The sequence below is a fragment of the Chanodichthys erythropterus genome, chromosome 17 (assembly GCF_024489055.1).
Source record: "Chanodichthys erythropterus isolate Z2021 chromosome 17, ASM2448905v1, whole genome shotgun sequence".
Taxonomy (NCBI): domain Eukaryota; kingdom Metazoa; phylum Chordata; class Actinopteri; order Cypriniformes; family Xenocyprididae; genus Chanodichthys; species Chanodichthys erythropterus.
This window is the reverse complement of record NC_090237.1, coordinates 35,469,751-35,494,175: the sequence shown is the minus strand read 5'-3', so window position 1 is coordinate 35,494,175 and position 24,425 is coordinate 35,469,751. Positions and strand designations below refer to the sequence as shown.

At 35.0% G+C, this 24,425-nt stretch overlaps 2 protein-coding genes across 2 annotated transcripts; both read left to right on the top strand.

Annotated features, from left to right (window-relative positions):
- The first annotated feature begins 2,689 nt into the window (after positions 1-2,689).
- LOC137005104 (P2Y purinoceptor 14-like) lies at positions 2,690-13,253 on the top strand. Its single transcript, XM_067365887.1, has 3 exons — positions 2,690-2,793; positions 9,792-10,225; positions 12,551-13,253. Exons 1-3 carry the CDS (start codon positions 2,731-2,733, stop codon positions 13,245-13,247), a joined length of 1,194 nt encoding a protein of 397 aa, XP_067221988.1. The 5' UTR covers positions 2,690-2,730; the 3' UTR covers positions 13,248-13,253.
- Positions 13,254-19,322: 6,069 nt separating this feature from the next.
- Positions 19,323-23,943, top strand: gpr171 (G protein-coupled receptor 171). The gene is made up of 2 exons (XM_067365828.1): positions 19,323-19,457; positions 22,198-23,943. The coding sequence occupies exon 2, from the start codon at positions 22,492-22,494 to the stop codon at positions 23,431-23,433; it is 942 nt and encodes a 313-aa protein (XP_067221929.1). The 5' UTR covers positions 19,323-19,457; positions 22,198-22,491; the 3' UTR covers positions 23,434-23,943.
- Positions 23,944-24,425: the final 482 nt, after the last annotated feature.

Below are 24,425 nucleotides of genomic sequence, written 5' to 3'. Positions count from 1 at the left end.
AAAAAAAAAGTTGCATCATATTTTGAAATAAAAACAAAACAAAATACATTTTAATTTGTTGTGTTATTTTTACTACTTACTATATTCAACACAATACACATTTTAGGGGTCCATACAAATATAATGTGTGGCACAAATGGCACTTATAGTCCATATCTAATATTTTCCAATGTCATGTACCTTTGTCGGTGTTAACCATGGTGTCACGTGGTTGGGAACATGTATGGAAATTATATGCAGATGAGGTTATGCATAGTAAAACTAGGCGTTGTAAGCTCCATATATGGTTATTCCGGGAAGGAGACAGGGTGGAGATGCACGTACGCACAATCTTCCGCTGACTGGGATTTATAAAGGGATTTGTGCGCAGGTTCTGGCGTATAAAAATGATTTGTTTTGTGCGTATGCAGAATCTAGCTTTTGCGAGTACGTACACCTTTAGTAGGGATCCTACGCACAGTTTTATAAATGAGACCCCAGGACCGAAAGACGATGAGATGCTGACTGTTTCTCCAGGCGCTCCTTTATACTTCCGGGTCACACCATATTACGTCATAGGCTGTCGCCGGCCAGTAGGGATTGGAGTTGTTGGATAGTTTTGCTTTCAGACACCGGGTCACCATGTGACGTTCCCCATTGCATAATCAACGCAGAGCGAGTTGCCTTTTGTTACATTAACCATAGTTTAACCATGTTATTTGTAGTAAAACTGTGCTTATAGTTTAACCCTTTATCTTTAAGATGGGACCTCGCATGGCCATACTTAATTTTTGTTCCTCCCTCCTGAAACTTGGCCCTGGCTCTGGACCTGGCCTTGGCCACTTTGGAGAGGTAAAGTATAAATCTCTTTGCTTGCAATAAAATCCACATTAATTAGGCTAATTTTCACTTTTTAGAGTCCGTTTGTTTGATACAGTTAAGCAGGGGCGGCGCCAGCCGAATGTTTTGAGTCAAGCCCCGAATGTAATGACTGTCGCTGAGAAAATATGAAACTGGACAATAGCCTATGTAAACCCCTTTATTTCATTGCGCTTTGGCTTTGCATATACTGCATACAGCCTGTAAAAATAGACCTTAAAAATAATCTAGCCTATAGAATACATTTCTTTGCTGTCGGTAGCCTATGGGCTACACCGTTTCTTCCTCTCTGTTGAATATGCAGCAGGTAGGGGAGGAGCTAGCACAGTCAACCGCAAGAGTGCGAGACAGTCAGAAAGCAGGAATTTCAGGTTAGAGGTTTCTTAACAGTGCTCTCAAAATATAATTTTTCTTAACACATCTCTCTATTAAAATACGTTAAGCAGTTCAATACCGCTTTTCTACAGTATCCGACCATACACCGTCCGCGCTTTTTCTCTCTCGCACATTTGCGTGCACGATCAGCTGGTGATGATCAAAATAAAAGCTCAAGGATTTATCTTTTAAAAAGAATTGAGTACAAAAGTATTGTAAAAAAAACATGTTTTGACCCTTTTTAATGTCCAGGTACAAGTCAATGCTGTTTCTTTGATCAATTTGCACACTGTACATGTGTTGAAGCTCTTAATTTTGAGTTTCCAGAGTGCACCAGATTGATGCATTTAACCTTAAAATGTACAAAATTTTCGTTCAATAAAGTTTTACAAATTACAGTGTCAAATAATGTACATTTTCTGAACAAGAATACGAATACAAAAGCTCCTTTCATGTCAGTAAAGCTGTTAATAGAAAATTCAAATGTCTTTGGACAAACACAGATTTGGGCTAAGCCCCGAATGTTTACAATGTCTGGCTCCGCCCCTGCAGTTAAGGTCAAGACCCCTGATTGTCCAGGCCAAAAAAGGGCTACGTTTCATACTAGATTAATTTTATGTTACATTAAAGTCACAAGTACTGTAGCTCCAGCCTGTTGAATGGATGTAGATTTAAAGAGACTCCAACAGATGGCAGCAAATCAGCATGACAATATGCACAACAGAATTTATTAAACCCCCAAGCAATGTCACTGACACTCACAATGAACAAAGGTTGAAAACACGTTGGAACCGAAAAATTTTAGCCATTTTTTGCTATTTTTGTCAATATTATTCAGTGTGAGGTTCTTTGTCTGAGACATCAACAGTAGCTTATTATTCAGGATGCCCCTCAGCTATAGCAAATCATTTGCATAGTGAGAACAGACTGTTTCACAGGCACCAACAAAATTGATGACTCATAAAGCGAATAACTGATTCAAATAAAACTCACAATATAACATAACATAAACCTTACAAAAAACAATCCCCTCCAAAACAAACCTATTTGACAGTTTCAATTGTTAAAGTACTTTTCAAAGTACTGTACAAAACACACAACTTGCATTTTATGTCGTGTCTGAGAAAACGAAATAGGAACCACTTTGACTTGCAAATGACAAAAAATAAAAATAAAAATAATAATAATAAAATAAAAAATTATTACAGTACACAGTCTACTCCTGCAATTGACCCTTTACCCTATATCTTCAATGTCTTCATGTGTCACCACAAAATTGCCCCACTACGTCACACCCCAACCACCTGATTTTTTTTCTCATACTTTCAGACTTATTCTCACACACACACACACACACACACACACACACACACACACACACACACACACACACACACACACACACACACACACACACACACACACGTGCGTGCACATACATAACCCATTATACATTTCCTCTTTACATGATACAGAAGGAAGTTATGAAGGAAGTGAATGAAAAGGATGAAACATCTAGATCAAAGCTCACTGGACAGCCTGGGTACGAGTGGATTTCAAGTAAGTTAAATATTATTTGCTATTTTATTAAGTGCAGTTAAGGTTCTACCATAAACATGTTGGATCATGGTTTGAGGGAAAGGTTTGTAATTTCTTAATGCAAGTATCATGCTTCAATTGTCAAATAAAAAAATAATAATTTTGATGTCTTTGTTTTGCCTAGCTATTAGCTACATTTCAGTGTACTCAAGAATTATGACAGAAACCTCTTAAAGTTTTGAATATATATATATATATATATATATCATGTAAAATGTGTAATTACCATGACACAATGTATGAATAGTATGTATGAATGTTTATAATCCCAACATACTACATTTATTATATTAGGTTGTGGTTCAATAAACTGTGTGAAATAAAACATAATAATAATAATAATAATAATAATTTTGCCATGAGTAAATTAGAGTAGATTACAATGTTTGTTTTCTGTCCTTCCTTTGACAAAACCGTATCCCATTTTGAGCATCAGATTACTTTGTCTCATATGTACTTGAAAATACATTGAACTGCTAATGGAAAACATTGTTGAATGCTTTGGATTATACAAATGTCAGTATTCACATCAAGACACAGTGTCAGCATCAACGTTTGTGGTGCAGAAAAGAACACCTTAAAGTGGCCCCTGTGAACAGACCTGACCTTTGTTAAAGAGAGTTTTTCTCAGTCATTGAACTTGATAATTGTCTCATTATGCAGCTCTCATCACTGCAAGAGAACAACAGAGATTAAACGTGATTTTGCAACAAATGTGTTTTTAAATATGGTTTTCCAGGATTTTTTTCATTTGTTTTGCCCTAACAATCATTACATCATGTTACTGATATAAGTTTATTATAAGCCCAAAGGGTGTAGTCGTTCATTAAAAAATACGTTTGGCTAAATGAAAATAGGACAAATGGTGTAAAAAGTCCACATACTGCATTTAAGTAAACACACATTTTATTGGTATTGATAGTCATACGTCATTTCATGATGACAGACGTAACACGACACTGTCATTATATTTACGCCAGCTAGAGGGCGCATGACTTTAAAACGTAAATACATGTTGTAATAAGGTGCTTGAAAAACGACCTATAGGATCTTTTTTTTTTTTTTTTGTTTTTTTTTTTTTTTTTTGGAGGACAGTCTTGCTTAATGCCAATAATCTTACTACCCTGATTGACAATGCCATTATATAGTTTAGCATTTTGAATTTTTGAACTTAGATGCTTTCTAATCGCTCGCACATGCACTGGATCTGGCTGCATGTGTGCAGACATAAGTGGACTGTACTGATGACAAAAATTATTGTTATACTTTCATGAATTATACTTTTGGCTCAGGTCAGTCACTGGTCTACAGACACTTGCCAATTTGGGGATTTTGTCAACTGTTATTATTTTATTATTATTATTATTATTATTAACATTATTATTTATTTGTTTTGCGACAAGGAGCTATTTTGATAAATTTAAACATTTTTTAACAATTAACAAACAAACCACAATTTATCTGCATGGTAACTGACTTAGACGGGCAGATACGGGTCCGATTAGACATAATCATTGCTGATTGAAAAGGGAATATCTTTCTTGTGGTTTGTTACTCATAAACTAAGAAAGACCTTCTGTCACTTTTAACTTTCTCTGAGTGATCATTTTACATGAAAATATAGCCAAAATCACAGCACAGCCATTTTCTTTGTCATATGCTATATTAAAACAAAAAAATTTAAGTAAATGTGAATAGCTTTATTGTGAATTCAGATATATTATAATAATACAATATTTGCACACAAAGAGTAGGAGAGAAGCAAACACATACAAACATGGCACAATGATGAAATTAATTTGCTACTCAGCATGTGACATCATCTAGTAACATTTAGCTTTTTTGAGCAGGCTTTAGCTACTTTCCATTGAAAGTAATAGTCTGTACTAAGGTATAAGGTATATAGGGGTTGTTCACACATGGTGTGTCTATTTTTAAATTATAAAAATTATAGCTAGATGCTATTTATTTATTGCATGTCAATGTGCCTTAAGAGTCCCGTGTTCAGTCACATCTGTTGCACTCTATATTAAGCTCTGTCTTTAAGCGTAAGAACATATCCTGTGTGAATAGAGCTTTTTCATAGATAAAGTGTTACTGCACGACTTCCAAAAAAACTAAATAGTTTTTTTTTTTTTTTTTTTTAATGCTTACACACTGTTTTTGAAACTATGGCTTTTTACTATGGCCATTTCTCAAAACTCTACACGCAAAACCAAAAAAAAAAACAAACAAACAAACAAACAAAAAAACACACGCACAACATGCAAAATGTCACTCTTCTAAAAATGGTATTTTTTGTGTAGTAACTCTACATCAAATGATTAGTCACATATGCCAAACACACAGATGTGAAAAATGTAAAACACTACTGTCTTGTATCTTGTGTGTGTGTGTATATATATATATATATATATATATATATATATATATATATATATATATATATATATATATATATATATACTTCCTTTCTCACAACACTGAGTTTTGAATTTTAAGTGATGAATTTATGTGTAAATGTTTTCACACGTGATCATGGTGGGTGTAGGTAATTGGGAAATGACTGTGGCATTTACATGGCAGTGTTTCCCAGATGAAACAAAAGAGTTGTTGTGTGTCTAATGAAGAGAACTCTGTTTAGAGTTTTGCTAAATGTTTGTTTTACAATAGCAAACTGAGTGTAAAGCATGTAACGTGCTTGTAGCTTTAAAGATTTGGTCTAAAGTTTTGGTACATGAGTGAATGGTTTCAGTGAGTGGGCCTCAAGTACCACTTTTAGTGTGTAAGCAACTTTAAAACTGTAATAGGCCCATGTGTAATTTTTGATTTCTGTATTTTAGACATTAAAGGGTTAGTTAGTAACTAGCTGCTTATTAGCATGCATATTACTAGAATATTGGCTATTTATTAGTACTTATTAAGCACGCATTAATGCCTTATTAGGCCTGCAGACGGCCTACGCTTAATCGCCAAAAGAGTAATCTCTGACCTGACGCATGACATATTGACGAACACAGAAGTGCAGAGGATAGATCAAAACAAAACACCGGTCACGAATTAGAAGTCTAAAATGAGAATTTTTAAGGAGAAATATCATAGGATTTCAATATAAGAGGAGCTTGTTTGTTGCACAGAAGTATTTGTTTGAACAGTGAGAGGCGTCTCAGCGTCAGAGGTACTCTTTTGGTAAGTCAGCTTGCGCAGTATGCATACAGTCACCCGGCAGAAACTCATTATTTTAGTCTATAAAGTTTAAAATATGGTTATTTTTCTTACAAAAACAAAAACCCATCGCTTCGCTTCAAAAGGCCTTTATTAACCCCCTGGAGGATGCTTTTTTTGTTTTCCCCCATTCCATTATAAAGCTTGTAAGAGCCAGGATATTTTTAAATATATCTCTGATTGTGTTCTTCTGAAAGACGATAGTGATATACACCTAAGATGGATTTAGGGTGAGTAAATCATGGGGTAATTTTAATTTTTTGGGTGAACTATCCCTTTAAGACCGTATAGACACTGCAGATAAATTGCTTGTCAGTTCACCTTTTAGAACTTAATCCTGTTCTGAACACACACAGTTCAGTAATTTATGGGTGTGACAACTGCATTCTACTGCTAAATTAACTCCTGAAAATTGCAGGTAGTGACAACCGCATTTACAAAAATTCTACACAGCCTCTTCTGTATTCGTGGTGCAAGAAATCACAGGGAAAAGGGTACGAACCTTGAGTCTTGAGCCATTTGTGTTGCTAGATTGTACTAGAAAAAAAATTGCAAACAAGAACAAGCCAATAATAAAGCCAAACGAGACCAACAATAAGACCAACATATTGTGACCAGTACCTAAGGTATGGTAATCTTTTATTATCCCACATGGGGAAATTTGTCTTGGGCCATGCTTTATTCAGCTCACAATTAACACACAATAATCAACAAACACAAACAATAAACAAACAAACAAACAAACAAAAAGAACGATAACAAAAATAACACAGCAATAAATAAATACATTTTCACTCCATAAACTGGATCACTTTATGAACAATGCAAGTGTTTGCTCTGTGAAACAGCCTAACAAACACAAACAAAAGGACGCCTATGTTGATTTGAATTCGAATTACCGAACATAACAAGTATTTCACCATGTAATGTTATTTTGATCAAAAATAATGATAGTGGATACCAAACGCATGAGATGCCAGAGAGTTGTTATTTTTAACATGGTGTAAGTCATTGCAGTTTTGGGAGTGAGTTGTGTTCCATACACACACACACAAAAAGATATTTTAGGGGTTTCACTACTAAATTAAATTGCAGTTGTCACTCCAAAAACATGTGCAGACTTCTACAGCAGCAGCCTACTCTTTCCCAGCAAACACAAAACATTTTGCGCACATTAGCATTTGACATTTTAGGAAAGTTCTCTGTAGGTTCTATTTTTGTAACCATAAAATAAAATTGTCAGAACATTGCAGGGAACGTGTTTGTGCAATAATCTATTAAGAACCTTGACTGAAACTTCTCTAAGGGTTATTTTTAGGTTTTATTTTTATAACTAAACTAAGATTCCCAGAACTTTGCAGAGTTTTTAATGGTTATTTTTAGTTTTTGCTATCATTTTGCTATCTTTTTTTGTACCATAAACTTATCTTCTCAGAATTTTGCACAGAAGATTTCTGTGGCAGCCTAATAAGAATTTACACAGAACCAGTGTTGGGTTACTCTAAAAAGTAATTAATTACTAGCTACTAATTACATCTTGAACGGTGTAATAATTAGATTACAGTATTAATTACTCCCTCTAAAAAGTATTGGATTACTTATTACTAATTATTTTCTAAATCCCATATCAACTTCAACCATTTGAACAATACAAGGATAGACATGAAACTGCACTTTTGATTTTTTCAAATAAACAATATACAATATTGCAAACATTATTCTTGAACTGACCAAAGTGTTTAAAGGGAGGTTACATAAAAAATAAATAAATAAAAAAATAAATAAAAAAAAACATAAATTTTAACATTAAATTTTGATGTTAAATCCACTATTGTTTTATATAGAATATGGAACATAAATAGAATATAAAGTCGGTAACACTTTATAATAACTCATGTTAAGAAGCATTAGTTAAGCATTAGTAAATAGTTAATTCATCATTTATAAGGCATTGCACCTACATTAATAGACGTTTAATAAGCAGTTTATAAATACAGCTGTAAATTCCTTATTATATCTATAATGTGTTTAATAATTTTATTTTATACTTTAATAATGATCAATTTATCATTTCTAAATTTAGTTATACATTAACTACTAAATGTTTTATAACTACCTGAATTAATCATGAATTACAGTTGGAATACATTTTAATAAAGCATTTTTAACACACTATTACTATTACTATATGTCTAAATAATAAGATGTATAAATGTACATTTAAATAGTTTATTAATAATTTACTTATTCTTTCTAAATGATCTCATGAACCAGTGGTAATTCCTAAATAACTGGTCTGTAAATAATGTAATACTTAATTTAGAGATGATAAATTGTTCATGAAAATACAATTATTAAGCACATTATTAATATATGCTTATTAATTAAGAACAAAGCATTTATAGCTGCTATATTAAAGTTTATTAATGCTTTATAAATGATGAATTCATTATTTACTAATGCTAATGACTCATAGTGTGCAGTTTTTACAAATTGTTAAAGGGTTAGTTCACCCAAAAATGAAAATTATGTCATTAATGACTCACCCTCATGACGTTCCAAACCCGTAAGACCTCCGTTCATCTTCGGAACACAGTTTAAGATATTTTAGATTTAGTCCGAGAGCTTTCTGTCCCTCCATTGAAAGTGTATGTACGGTAGACTGTCCATGTCCAGAAAAGTAATAAAAACATCATCAAAGTAGTCCATGTGACATCAGTGGGTTAGTTAGAAGTTTTTTAAGCATCGAAAATACATTTTGGACCAAAAATAACAAAAACTACGACTTCATTCAGCATTGTCTTCTCTTCCGGGTTTGTTGTCAATCCGGGTTCAAGACTCCGCAGTGACGCTGCTGACGTGTTATCCGGTGCGCCCTAACTTCGTTTACAGTCTGAGGGAGACGCATGCTGTATTCAAGCTATTCTACATTGTTTGTATTTTGGTATTGCTATATTTTTTAAAATGGTGCGTAAATGTGCATGTCGCGGATGTCCTAATCGCCAAAGACAACGATGTAAAAGTGCATTACCAATGCCGACAGATGAAAGGATTCAATGGAATCAATTCAATGGAATCAGTTCAATGGAAAGGAGTTTTTGTTATTTTTGGACCAAAATGTATTTTCGATGCTTCAAAAACTTCTAACTAACCCATTGATGTCACATGGACTACTTTGATGATGTTTTCATTACCTTTCTGGACATGGACAGTCTACCGTACATACATTCATTCAATGGAGGGACAGAAAGCTCTCGGACTAAATCTAAAATATCTTAAACTGTATTCCGATGATGAACGGAGGTCTTACGGGTTTGGAACAACATGAGGGTGAGTAATTAATGACATAATTTTCATTTTTGGGTGAACAAACCCTTTAACCTATAGTCTACAGTATGAATTACAACTGTAATAAATGACAGAAATATTAAGAGCAATCCCTTATACTTTTCAAGGAAAAAGTAATTAAATTACAGTAATTAGTAATTAGTTACCCCCAAAACTGCACAGAACATTTTTTAATGATTAAATATTTTTAATGTTTCAGAATCATTATTGTCTCACCAAAAAGCAATAAAACTTTATGCTTTATAGACATATTGTTGAAGATTTTACATTCTATGAATAATGTGTTACAACACATTTCACTTGTTGCACTTTGAGAATGAATAAATTCCTCAATGCAATAAATGTAAATGTCATTTGGTGACTAATATGTCTCTGTTTGCATCTAGATGGAGTCAGCAGTTTCACAAACTCTTAGAACTGCAGTTCCACTAACCAGCTTCGCCACTGCCCTGGATGACATCACAGAAGCAAACACGACTCGCACAGAACCAAACGCTTCCTGTGAAATGTCAAAGATCCCAGCTCATCCTGTTTTCATATTTGCATACTCACTAGTGTTTCTTGTCAGTCTGGTGCTGAATTGCATTACGATGCGTGTGTATTTCTGCACTAAACACTGCGTCCAGTCCAGTGTCACGGTCTACATGAAGAACCTGGCCGCAGCTGACTTCTTCCTTTGCCTTTGTTTACCTTTGCGCATCGCTAACTATAGCAACAGTTCAGAGATCATGCGTAATATCTACTGCAGCTTTGGAGCAACAGCCTTCTATTTAAACATGTATGCAAGCATTCTCTTCATGGACTTTATTGCTGCAAACAGGTATACAGCTTAAACTAACACCTACAGTACTTGTGTTGACATACACTACTGACATACACTACCGGTCAAAAGTTTACAGTAACTGTTTTCTATATGAATAAATATTAAATTTTATATATAAAAAAAAAATTAAAAAAATCCTGTGACGCAAAGCTGAATTTTCAGCATCATTACTCCAGTCTTCAGTTTCACATTATCCTTCAGAAATCATTAAGATTATGCTGATTTGATGCTCAGTTGTTATCAATTATTAATGGTACTTAAAGCGTTAGTTCACCCAAAAATGGAAAATATCTCATGATTTACCCTTAAGCCATCCTAGGTGTATGTGACTATCTTCTTTCAGATGAACACAATCAGAGATATATTTAAAAATATCCTTGCTCCTTTTTGAAGCCAACAAAATGCATTCATCCATCATAAAAGTAATCAATACAGCTCCAGGGGGTTAATAAAGACCTTCTGAAGTGAAGCGATGCCGTTTTGTGAGAAAAATATCCATATTTAAATCTTTATAGACTAAAATAACTAGCTTCCAGCAGACGGCCTACGCAAATCGACTTGCGACAAAAGAGTAATCTCTGACCTAATGCATGACATTGACGAACGCAGAAGAGCAGAGGATAGAGCAAAACAAAACACCGGTCATGAATTAGAAGTCTAAAATGATTATTGTTAAAGAGAAATGCTGGAGGATTTCGATATAAGAGAGGAGGAGCATAAGTTTGTTGCCCAGCCCTATTTTTTTAAACCGTGAGAGTCTAAACTTACACTACTCCTATACAGTAAAATCTCCAGAGTTAAATCAACTCTGCTCAGAGTATATATCTCTATATAGTGTTAAAGTAACACTGAAGCAGAGTTAAAGTTAAAAAGATAAAAAAAAAAAAGCATTTAATAAGGCTGTGACTGAAGTCAGTTGTAGTTCTTGTGTTTCTCTTTTCTTCAGTGATTCTGCTTGTTAACAGCGGGTGTTCATCACTAATGAACAACCATTATTTAATTAATTGCTTAATTATCTCATTAACTTTAACTCTGCTTCAGTGTTATTTTAACACTATTTAGAGAGGGACCATATGTACTCTGAGCAGTGTTGATTTAACTCTGGAGATTTTGCTGTGTACATTCTTCGTCAGAGGTTACTCATTTGGTATGCGTACATACACTGGAAGCTAGTTATTTGAATTTATAAAGACTTAAATATGGATATTACAAAAAACACACTTCACTTCACTTTAAAGTTACCATACTTGGCTACACTTCACTACACTTCACTGTTACCATACTTGGCTACACTTCACTTCACTACACTTCACTTCACTACACTTCACTTCACTTCACTTCACTTCACTTCAAAGGAACTTGGAGCAGACGAGAACTAGATGATTAACTATGGAAATTAACAAGGATCTAGAGCACAGGCAAACAGGAACAGGGAAAACCAAACTAAAACACAATCACACTGAACAGAACTAAACATAACTGTCAGTTATGTTATGTTATGTTTTGTTGTGTTTTAGTTCACTGCCTGTTTATGACCCAGTTTCCCAGTGTGCCTGAATAGTTATTCTGTTCACCTGTTATCTCATTATCTCCTGTGTATTTATAATCCCTGTTCTGTTCAGTTCTTTGTCTTGTCTCGTAAATGCTTCATGGTTGTTTCTCCTGTGTTTCCCTGAGTTTTTGCCTGCCTGTACCATGAGTTCTGAATTAAAGACTGTTCTAGCGATATCTTCACTTTTGTGCGCTTCTATTGTGCAGCCACTCATAACAATAGCCCTGACACTTGCTGAATTTGAATAATATTATTTATTTATTTTTTAATATTACCTACCCCAATTTTTAATGGTAGTGTATCACAGTTTCCACACAAATATTAATCAGCACAACTATTTTCAACATTGATAAAAATAAGAAATGTTTTTTGAGCAGCAAATCATCGTATTAGAAATATTTTTGAAGGATCGTGTGACACTGAAGACTGGAGTAATGATGCAGAAAATTCAGCTTTGGTCACAGTTCATTTCAGTTATAATAATGTTTCACAATATTAAACTTTTTACTGTATTTTAAATCAAATAAATGCAGCCTCGGTGTGCAGAAAAGACTCATTTCAAAAACATTAAACATTCTTAATTATTCCAAACTTTATGGTACTTTACAAATAATGTGTATGCAATTTTTTATTATTAAATTTAAACTCTTTCTCACTTCCAAGGCATGATACTACAGCTTTCTTTAGAAATAAACATGTATAACTCCAAGCATGAACACATATTAGACAATAAAAAAGAATAATAATTATAAAATTATCTTTTATCCCAGGTACCTGAAGATTGTCCGGCCATTGGAGACTCATGCTCTGCAGACAGTTCGTACGGCCCGCCACATTTCTGCAGCTACTTGGCTCTCACTGTTAGCCATGTCTTCCATCTACTTGATCCTCTTTCTCCTGACCTCCTGGGGTCATGATCAAAAGCCTGATAAAATTGGCTGTGAGGCTTTACACAGTCCTCAGCTCAGTTTGGTCTACAAAATCACTCACTGTGTGTCCATGGTAATCTTCACTTTTGTGCTGGTGTCTCTGATTGCTCTTTACTGGGGAACTTTGCAAAAGGTCAGACAAGCTCAGTTGTCCACACAGACCACATCCAGCAGCCGTAAGTTCAGAAAGTCTAAGCGCAACATGCTAGTTCTTGTGGTTGTTTTTTGTGTGTGTTTTGTGCCCTATCATCTGGTGAGACTGCCTTATGCATTTATCAAACTTCAGACAAAAAGCTGCACAGCCCAAGCATTCTACGTCCTGAAGGAGCTGACTGTCCTACTATCAGTGCTAAATGCTTGTTTGGATCCATTTATATACTTCATCTTCTGCAAGGCCTTCAGAGCCCAGCTGAACCTCAGGAAGGACAAAGATTCGCTTAAAGACAGTGACGATAGAGGACAGCAAAGGCGAATGAGCAACATGTTGAGCTTCATTGAGACAAAGATATCCACGCTCAGACGTGAAAGCGTCATTTAATGCAAAAATGCCCAGGAAGGATGACAATTTTCATAGTAAACAATGAGAAAATATGTGCAATGTAGATGAAGGCTCATTAAATTGCATGCAATGTAATACAGCAATTTATCTTAAAAGCATGCCCATCTTCGGTTTTGTCCTTTCCTCTTGCACAACATTTAATTTTCAGTTTCACTGTTACTAGATTACAGAATGAAAATAATCTAATAGTGAATTTGTTGCTAGAAATTAAAGCTGCAGTTCGTAACTTTTTTGGTTAAAAATGATCCAAAATAATTTTTTTACCAAGTACCAGCCAGTGTTCAAAAATCTCCTTACCTTAGCTCGATTCACAACGCTAAGCTTGTAATAATGTTTTATCATTCGGGTGGTACTGGTGGATCTCCGTGGGAAATTCAAGCATTCAGCCATTCGTCTTTGCATCATTACGTCACGTCTGTTTACATAAAGAAGGCAGTATCCACACCGATATGGTGACTGACAGCAAACATTAGATTCATCCGCGCTGAGGAGCTGTGCCGATACACAACCCACGTCAAGATGATAATTCCGCAAATAACTGCAATTGCAGGTTTCAAACAGAGATGGCGACAAAGAGGCAAAATTTATGGACTGCAGCTTTAACGCTGAAGATTCATCACTAACTGATACTGTCAAGGATGCATTAAATTGATCAAGTGATATATAAAATAATATTACAAAATAATCAGAAATGTTTCTCGCGCAGCAAATTATCATATTAGAATGATTTCTGAAAGATCATGAAGATAGCACTGAAGACTAGAGTAATGATGCTGAAAATTAAGCTTATATATATTAAAGCTATATATATTATATTATATATATATTATATATTAATTGTAATAATATTTCACAAAATATTAGTGTTTTACTGTATTTTTGATCAAATAAATGCAGCCTTGGTAAGCATAAGAGCCTTATTTCAAAAACATCTTACTGACCTCAAAACCTTGGAATAATGGTGTATTTAATATTGGTATTGGAGATGATATGATTTGTGGACATGTAGCCTGCTTGCTATGGAAAAAATACAGCATTTAAAATGAATAACTGCATAATAATACAATATTAAAGCTGTTTTTTTTTTGCTTAAAAGATCAGTTTTATTGTTGCTTTTGTTTACTTTAATCAGTGGTTCATGTGCATAGCCCTGAAACCCTCTTGTAATTGTTAAAATTTCCAAGGATCAGCATTCTCCCCTAAAAGTGATCAGGCAAACCGTAAGTCAAAGACACTTGAAACTTTGAAGGCTGGTAGTACTCACACCGTTTACAACGTCAGCAAAACTCAGGCCGATAGGCCTGATGGGGAGCAGTGAAAACTATGAAATCACTCATAACTCATGAACCGTTTAGCCCTGAGTATTTTTTTCACATTTCATTTTTATCACATTCACAGCCTTGCAAAGCATACTTCACTTGACTCATATACGTACACAGGCGTTTGACACATGCACAGTTTTGAGCTATCAATTACAACCCATGTAACTATATTTGTATTTTTTCCTGCTAGAGTTGTACAAATGAGGATACTTTCTAACCTCTTTGTACTATCTCTTGTCTATGTAGGCCTCTATTGTCTCTGTAGCTTGCATGCGTTCCGGTCTGTTCTATATATGCAGGTTTTCTTTGACTACCTTTTGAATCGACGCCTCCAGGGCATGGTTGCCACCTTGTGGATAAACTAATTACTGCAAAAAAAATTATATGTGCATGTGTGAAATTCTATACGCTGACCCTTGCGTACGCTTAAAAAGTGAAATATACTTTGGGCTTTAGGCGTAGGCTCAAGTGTCTTATATCGTTGGAATCCTTGGCTCAAGACGGACAAAACACATTCCTCGGATTCGCCCTTCATTCTTCAAAAATTCTGATTCACGGTCCCTAAGGGCTACCAAAACTTTCAAAGTGGGTAGAGCCACTTTTACTAAAATGACTATTTTCACCAAACTCAGCACACCTATGTAAGAGCTCAATCTGTGGTTGTGTGAAAAAGGGCATGACGACTGGCCACTTGGTGGTTCTATAACAGAAAAAAAAACATGAAAAATGGCTATAACTCCTTTACCGACTTGAAAATTTGCATGCAGTTTCTTTGTCTGGGGTACCAGGATTGTCTATGAGGACATTGACGTATCTCAAAAAACATGTCTGTCATTGGCCAATTAAGTTTGAGCAGCTATCAGACAAGTTAAACGGAGGCCAATCGGAACGAAACTTGCTGGACCTGTTTGACTCATTGCTCTAGAGGCCTGTGAGAAATTCAAAATAAATCGGCCACTGGGGGGCGCCTTCACGTTTTTCATGTGCTTAAAGGATTGTATATCTTGCGATTTTTCGCACAAGCCCACAAAATTTATACCACATGGTAGAACTCCTCATTCTGAACAACTTTGCCTCTAGGACCATTGCTGTCAATCGAATTGTTTGTTATATATTGGACATTATTTAAAAAAAATAGTCCTAGGCTTTTGGCTCAACCTCGATAACTGTTAAAAACCTTTAGAAACATATATTTCCTATGGTAAATTGCCTGTATTGGCTGTAAAAGCTCTTTTCCATCTATGATTGAGATTAGGTTAGGGTTGCTAAATAAAACATAATACCTTTATTTAGGCCTTAAAGCGCTTGAACCCCAATAATTGCTGCTTGCAGATATATTTCCTTTTTGCTTTTTTATTTTAAAAAAGGAATTGTGGACTTATTTTGTAAATAATAAAGCAATGGTTAATTATGGTGGGAAAACACTGAAATTACTTCTCTGTTTGTTTTTTAAATGTCTTGCCCAATCTTGAGAACATGAAGTGAACTGATCTGAAATAGCTTCCTTAATGGTAGCATTACATGTCGATAATATATCTGCTGGAAGGTCAAACGATTTGCCCAGTTTACACATTCGCTGCGTCCCAATTCAGAGGCTGCATCCTTCGAAGGGTGCATTCGAAGGCCGACTCCATCACCACGGTACGACGAAGGCTGTCCCAATTCGAAGGCTTCTTCAAATGCAGCCTCCAAATGCGTTCTTCATTTCCTGTGCAATGAAGAGTAAAACAGATGGATCCTGCACGGCCTTGCCTACCCCAGAATTCATTGGGCGTTAATGACGACAGGATTTATTTGAGAGAAATTGCAGAATTAAACTTATAAAAATAAGTATTGGGTTTCAACTTACTTAAATATCTAATAATACAAACCATCCCAGACCGTTCCATATAACAACACTCGGTCTGACCTTTGTGGCCTTCAAAGGCGCAGGATGCAAAATGCTGCCAAAATAGGAAGGCATCAAGGCATGTCTGAATCAATTAGCTTCACTTCCTGTCTCCTAAGATACCTTCATCTGATTGATTTTTGAAGGCAGCATAGATGTATCCTTCGATAACTGCAGGTTGTGCTAATGAGTGTGCTAAAAGGAGGCATGCCAAAGGTGAATTGCTACAACAGAAACTAACCCCTTACCCTGAAGCTAAATGGCACTGATATCTTGCGCAACTTACATTGTTCGGACCCAGAGTCTGCGCAGTAGTGAGCATGAAGGGAAAATACGCACAAAGCGTTCTTTAGAACTTCCGGAATAATATAAGCCAGCTCGAAAACCTCCGGTGAGATATTTGCTGGTGTGTTGAGCATCAGTAGTGTAATACTTAGTTTATAATCAGAATATAGTCACTTAAATAGTCAGGCATAGCATTAATTTAGTTATTCAAATGTAAGACAGCATAAAAAAATAAATAAATAAAGAAGTACCTCAGTGTTCCTCCTCGGACAATTCAATTCGACTATCAGTTCACAATTTTATGTGAAAACAATCTTCAAAAATTAAATATTTATTGTGCACTTTAGTTGGATTAATTGGATAAAAAGTTTTCACAAGTGTGCTGAAATCATTGATCTCACGCTGCACTGACTGACAGCAGCTACTATTAAAAAAGGGAAGCGGGCTGCTTGATTTCTCTGTAATTCATTCACAAGAAAAGTTATTGTTTTTCTGAAGATTTTTTGAGTATTTTATACTTCACATTGACAAAATGTATTTTTAAACCTAGTTATTTTATAATCTTTAATATTTAGTCAAAATGAAGAGAAAAACGGTTAGAGGAAATGGCTGATATATGCGCAAATAAATGCTTACTTTGCCGCCACCTGCTGGTTAAAGTAATTATTGTATTTTTTATTTTTAAATAAGTGTTTAACAAATGTTGAATTTCCTACATTTTGAAACCTTCGGTTTTACAATGGGGACAATCTCAGAAGGATGAACAAATAATGTTTGTGGTCATCACATTAAAAATGCGTGTGTATATATATTATTACTTTAAGAATTACATTTAAATATACAATAGCAATATATTTCTGTCATAATTTCAAGTTAAACCAGACTTTTATTTTGACATTTCGCTGTGAATCTCTTAGTTTCCATATCAGCGTGTAGCCTATTTGATGATATTTGCTGCTATGTTCTTTTGTTTGTTAACATAGCAGCCATGATTAGTTCTTTATTGTTCCCTCAGGTGTTTTTTTGTCATCTTGTTTAGATTCCCTGTGTGTATATATAGCCATGTGTTTTAGTCTTTGTGAGTCGATGCCTTTGCTGTTTGCATTCCTGTTCAGGATTATGTTCCCGCTCCATGGTTGGATTATCTTTGTTTATGTTTTTCTTTAGTAAACTTTTGCTGCATTTAGATCCTCGCCTCACCTCATCCTCACCACTGATGTTGCGCAGTGACTCAAGATGGATCGAGATGCAAAGACAGACCACAAGACAAACTCAGCAGGTATTATCTGGGACACGTTGAGCAAACTTTGTTCCATTTTTTTCAAAATGGCCGTAGTATTGAGTATTTTGTGGAGGAGTTCCTTTTTTATAGCTACCTCATGTTTGGTGAACAAACAACAATGGAGACAGAGAACTTCAAAATAAGAGTCCAAGATAGACGCAGGGAACCTAGGCAGGGATCGTGACAATCAAGGCATCAAGGCACATCTGAAAACAATGTTAGCTTCACTTCCTGTCTTCTGAGATACCTTCATCTGATTGATTTTTGAAGGCAGCATAGATGTATCCTTAGCTGTCTATCCCGGTTGGTCAAAATGAAATTTAATAAACTGATTATAAGTGAAAAACAATTTAATTTCACAGAATCAACTTTTTGAGAGGTCTGTAAAGAAGCAGAGCCTTAAAATTATTGGTGATCCAAGCCATATTCTTCATAAGGAGTATGAGCTGACCTTGGGGGTAACTTATAGGTTACCAAACTGTAAGTTGAATTGGTTTGAATTCTGTAAATTATTGAACAATAAGTAACGATTGGTGTGCGTGTGTGTGTGTGTGTGTGTGTGTGTGTGTGTGTGTGTGTGTGTGTGTGTGTGTGTGTGTGTGTGTGAGGGTAGATATTTAATATGTTGGGTACTGTGTAATGTATTAGGTGTATAGTGTATTATTAGAATTGTGTATGGCATTTGGAAATGTCTTGTGTTGTAAGGATGAAGTGTAACTGTATAGAAGATTGTTGTGTGTTGACCTGTTTTCTCGATAGCCCAAGAATAAATGAATAAAGGATAAATGAACTAACTAACTAACTTGACTTTACACCAACAAACAAAAACTTATGGGTTAGATCAAGACTGTTGGTGAGGACAGTTGAATGGAAGGACATTTTCACTCACGTTTGCACATAAAAAGAATGGTTACTAACCAGAAACACGGTTGGGAACCCCCTGCTCTAGACCTTGTGTTTTAGTTTTAGTTTTTTTGTTCCACTGACCTATGTCTTGTTTAACAGCAAAAACGCGTTCTATATGAACTGACCATAACAGTACAACTTTAATGTTTTACACGTTAAATAGAAAGTCAAAAGCACCTGTCTTTCAAACCAGGAAGTGACAGCCCAGAGAGTGCATGCAAACGAGTGCGAGCAGTCTATATAGACTAGTGGTTTGTGGTTGTCTAGAAACAGCGAATCTGGAAAGTTTGGGTTTCCGCTGCGTCAGTGTACTACGTGCATATAATTAAAACCAAACCCTAAGAAAAGAGGAAACTGGATTTGCAAAGTAGCTGAGCCAATGCAGAAACTCTTCGAACAAGTATCTAAGTAGCTGTTTGGGTTGTTCAACAAGACCAACGTACAGCGAGAGAACAAAAACACATTATTCCACCGTCTGATGTGATGTCTCTGGGGAGTACGACGAGGTAAGTTCTGAAATTCTAATTCTGATATGAAGCGCCATGTGTCTGTCTCTTCTCGTCTGAGATTTTTTGCATTTGATAAGTTGGAGATTTCCAAAAATGTTAATTTGAGGACTGACCTTTAATATGTACTCAAAGTAAAGAATAAAATATGTACACCCTGGAGAGACTGGTATTGGTAATGACATAAAGATGTCCTTTAATGAATGCAGCAATGAAGAATATGTAAGCTATGTGTAATTGAACTTATTAAAAAGTCTAATAGAACATAATAAAACAATAGTTTGAATGAAAACAAATAATCCATCACACTTTAGTTTAGGTTCTAATTTTCACTATTAACTAACTATTAACTACAACTTTTACCTCAATAAACTCCTAATTACGGCTTATTAATAGTTAGTAAAGTAGTTGTTAAGTTTAGGTATTGGGTAGGATTATGGGATGTAGAATATGGGCATTGAGAATATGTGCTTTATAACTACTAACAAATGGCCAATATTTCTCATGCATGTTTAAAAACAGCTAGTTAATAGTGAGAATCGGACCCTAAAATATTACCATAATATTACATTATTTCATAATAGACATAACTACAAGTTCTACCTCTAGTTTATTGGCCATAAATGTAGATGAGTTTCCCTTTTCAGCACATTATCTGACCACAATCTGACTCACTTCCCTAAAGAGTATGCATGCAGACTATTCAAGGTTTTTCTTTCTTATCACTATTGCAGAATATGCCAAAAGTTTTGGTTAGTCAAAATGATATAAAATTGCCCATCCAGTATAAATTTGTATTTTCAAATGATGAGTGTTGAGAAAAAGACATAATATATTAGTTTTCATCTGCTTGCAATCCACTGGTCCACAATAACCAAACAAGATTGTATTGCAGTTGTGGATTAGTTTGAGAAAGATACAGATTTCTGTTTTTAAGCTGTATTTTTTTCCCCATGAAATGATAATGTTGCGGTTAGTGCTCAGACTTAAAGAAGACCGAATAAGCACTCTGACTATCAGCAATATGGGCTTTAGGCATTTAAGGCATTGTGGGTTTAAATTTTTATCTCTTGAGTGCAATAGATATTGAAAAATAAAAATAAATTATAGTTGATATTTTTCATATTTATAAATGTACAATTAAGGCTTTATTACCACAAGACCATTTTCAACTAAATTATATACTTTAAGGACTGCCAATTGTTGTTGTATTATTAATGTTTAAGATTAATGTTTGATATTGAAGCTGACCTCAAAGTAGCAGCTTTGCTTGAACTTGCAATGTTAAATAATTAGTTCACTTCAGAATTAAAATTTCCTGATAATTTACTCACCCCCATGTCATCCAAGATGTTCATGGCTTTCTTTCTTCAGTCAAAAAGAAATTAAGGTTTTTGAGGGAAACATTCCAGGATCTTTCTCCATGTAATGGACTTCACTGGGGTACAGTGGGTTGAAGGTCCAATTGACCCTTTGTCAGGAGTTTGATTGACAGGTGATCTAACCAATCATAATGCCAAATCTGCCATTTTGTCTGACAAAGCAGTCAGGGGTGTTAGTAGATTAACCTCTGTGGACTTGAACTTGAAAAATGGTGTGTACTGACGTCTTTCCGTAATTGAAACAACATTCCTTCTGATGTTCATTCATGTTTATTTGATGCTATAAATTAACTAGTAGGAAGAGATGAGGCGCTACAGTGATCTGTCACGACACATTAAAGAGCCACAAAACAGTATTTGTTTAAATTTCTTTAAAAATGACAAAATTTGAAATTGCAGACTTTGTTTCATATCAAAAGTATCCTGCTCTGTCTTGTCTGTTGATGTGTTGTTAGTGTCCTCTTTGCTCCGCGATATATTTTTCACTGTGTGAGAACATGATGTGTGGCAAGAGATCAGCATGGCTTGTCAGACATAGCAACAGTAACTAAGGGGGCGGGTCATTGCGCCACTGTATAGAGAAAAATCGTGTTTTCCTCAAAAACCTTAATTTTTTCAACTGAAGAAAGATACATAAACATCTTGGATGACATGAGGGTGAGTAAATTATCAGGAAATTTTAATTCTGAAGTGAACTAATCCTTTAACATACCTGCTTGCTGTATATAATTTTGAATATTTTTTAAGATTTCTTTTCTTATGTAAAAAAATAAATAATTCATTCACAGTTGCAATTTTATAATTTTAGCTTATGGGGTGTCCCTTAACTTTTATGTGACCTTCTTATAAGACCCCTCAGTAACTGCTTTTATGGATGTTGAGGACAAGATTGTTTACTAGACAGCAAGTTGACTGGCATGTGGTCTAAACGAAATTAACGTGAACTAAGATTAATAAATGCTTTAAAATAATTTTTGTTATTAGTTCTAAGGGAATCTAATTTAGTTAACTAATGTTAATAAATGAAACCTTATTGTAAAGTGTTACCAACTTATCTATAACAGAACACACTGTCTTTAATATTAGAAGACAATATCTTTCAAATAAAACATCAATAGTGCTGTGATCCAGAGAAAATATCAAGAAATAACTATTCTTATATTATGATAGAATTGATGATTTTATTGCTTGATCCAAGTTGTTATCAAGCAAACTAGTAGTTTACACTGCATCTAGACCAGCGCAAGCATATTCATAGAATATATTCATAGAAACAGTTCACATATTACTGTAAAACATCATTAGGCCAGGAACCGGGGGTAAAATACTTATATGTTTTTCTTTTTTTCTCTTTCCAGGATTTCTACGTGACATTTACTATTTGATGCTGATAGGTGACATCATATCCTTGTGCGAGCAAAACAGGAAAATGTTTTTGCATGCTTAAAGAGGGGACTTACCACTTCCTCCTCCAATACCTTTTACTTTCTGGTGAAGTGAAAAACCAAACTGTTTTCAAATGTACTTGTTATCCTCGGTGTCTGACAAGAGTTAGACACGCAAAGAAAAGGAGAGCTAAACAGTATTTACTCGATAACCTTGATTTTATTTATTTAGGCCTTATTTAGAGTTTACACAGTCCAGATCCAAAAATGGGGAGTCCAAATACAAGCATCTGCGTGATCAATGACAACATGGTGCCCTTCGCCACAATCTACACCCTCATCTTCCTGATTGGAGTGGCTACCAGCATGGTGGCACTGTGGGCCTTCATAACCAGCCGAAGTGCTAAAAAGTGCATTAATGTTTACTTCATCAATCTTCTGACGTCCGACTTCCTCCTTATGCTGGCGTTACCCGTCAAGATTGCTAAAGATCTGGGCAATAATTCGAAGAGTTTGACCATCTTTCATTGCCAAGTGAGTGCACCACTCATCTACATCAATTTGTACGCGTCCATTATCTTTCTAGCTTTTGTTAGCGTTCAGCGCTACCTCCAGATCACTCGCAGCTCCAAACTGCTGCGACTGCAGGAGGTGGGATTTGCGATTCTGATGTCATCGGTGGTCTGGTTCCTCGTGCTCTTCATCAATGTGCCCAACATGGCCATCCCCATCAAAGAAAACATCGAAGACAAAGTTGGGCTAACATGTTCTGACTTAAAAGATGATTTGGGCAAGCACTGGCACGCATTGTCTGTATTTCTGGGAATGGCTATCTTCTTCAATGCCTCAGTAGCTGTGCTTTTGTCCAACGGCCTGGTCTTGAAGCAGCTTTGGGGTCGCCGTGAATGTGACCCTGAGGAACAGGCTAGTGCCCGACATGCCTTCATAAACATTGCGTTGGTGAGCGTGGCTTACGTGGTGTGCTTTGTGCCGTACCATGCCGTGCGTATGCCGTACACTTTTACGCAGATACAGGAAACCGAATGCACGCTGAAGAAGAATCTCTTTCTGGCCAAAGAGTCTACTCTACTTCTTGCCATCCTGCACCTGTGCTTTGATCCTGTGCTGTACTTTGTCATCTGCCGTGCATTCAGGCATCAGATCACGAAGGCCTTCTCAAGTGCTGTTCCAAATGCAGATCCGGAGTGAAAATTCCACCGGAGGAGAGTTATGGACCTAGTATCAGTGCAGAATCCTTTGTTGAATGTTAATGTGGGGTGAAGAAATTTTCTTAATGAACTGCAAATTGGTGATGTAGGAAAAGCAAAAAAGCTGAACACAGCAGAAGACTGAAGTCTGGGGGAAATGAGAATGCACAAAGACCTTTCGCCAAAAATGTCAGTAGCTGCAATACAAGTTCATGAAACTCTATATTTAAACATAGGCCTTCTAATATAACTAAAGCTACAAAAGATGGACTGTGCAATGATGCTCAAATGTTGATTATACAATGATGTTTGTACTGTATGTTTATGTGTGTGTGGGGTGGGGAGTTTTCCCTACAATATGGGGACATTTTTTGGTCCCCATGAGGAAAATAATGAAAATGAAATGAGGAAAATGATGTTCTTTGAAAATGTAAAAATGCAATGAATTTAATAATAAAATAAAATAAAGTTTTATCTATGTAATCATTGATCATTCAATAAATAAATTGTATTCCACATCCAAAATTTCTGAAAAAACAAAACAATAAACAATAAAAACAATATATTAAGCATGTTTCTCAAATTGTAAGGGTTGATTATAAAGATATGTTGTTGTTTTTTTTAAATCTCTTAACTCTTGTTTTTTATATATATATATATATATATATATATATATATATATATATATATATATATACATACATATATATATATATATATATATATATATATATATATATATATATATATATATATATATATATATATATATATATATATATATATATATATACATATATATATATATATATACATATATATATATATATATATATATACATAGAGACACACACACACATATAATCAATGTTACAACAGTTAATTATGTCCCTCTCTTGTCTCTCTAGCTCTTATTTGATTGATGACCTTTTTATTTGCATTTTCAGTTACCTTATTATTCCCAGAAATGAGTGAAAGAGGGCCAATCGATGT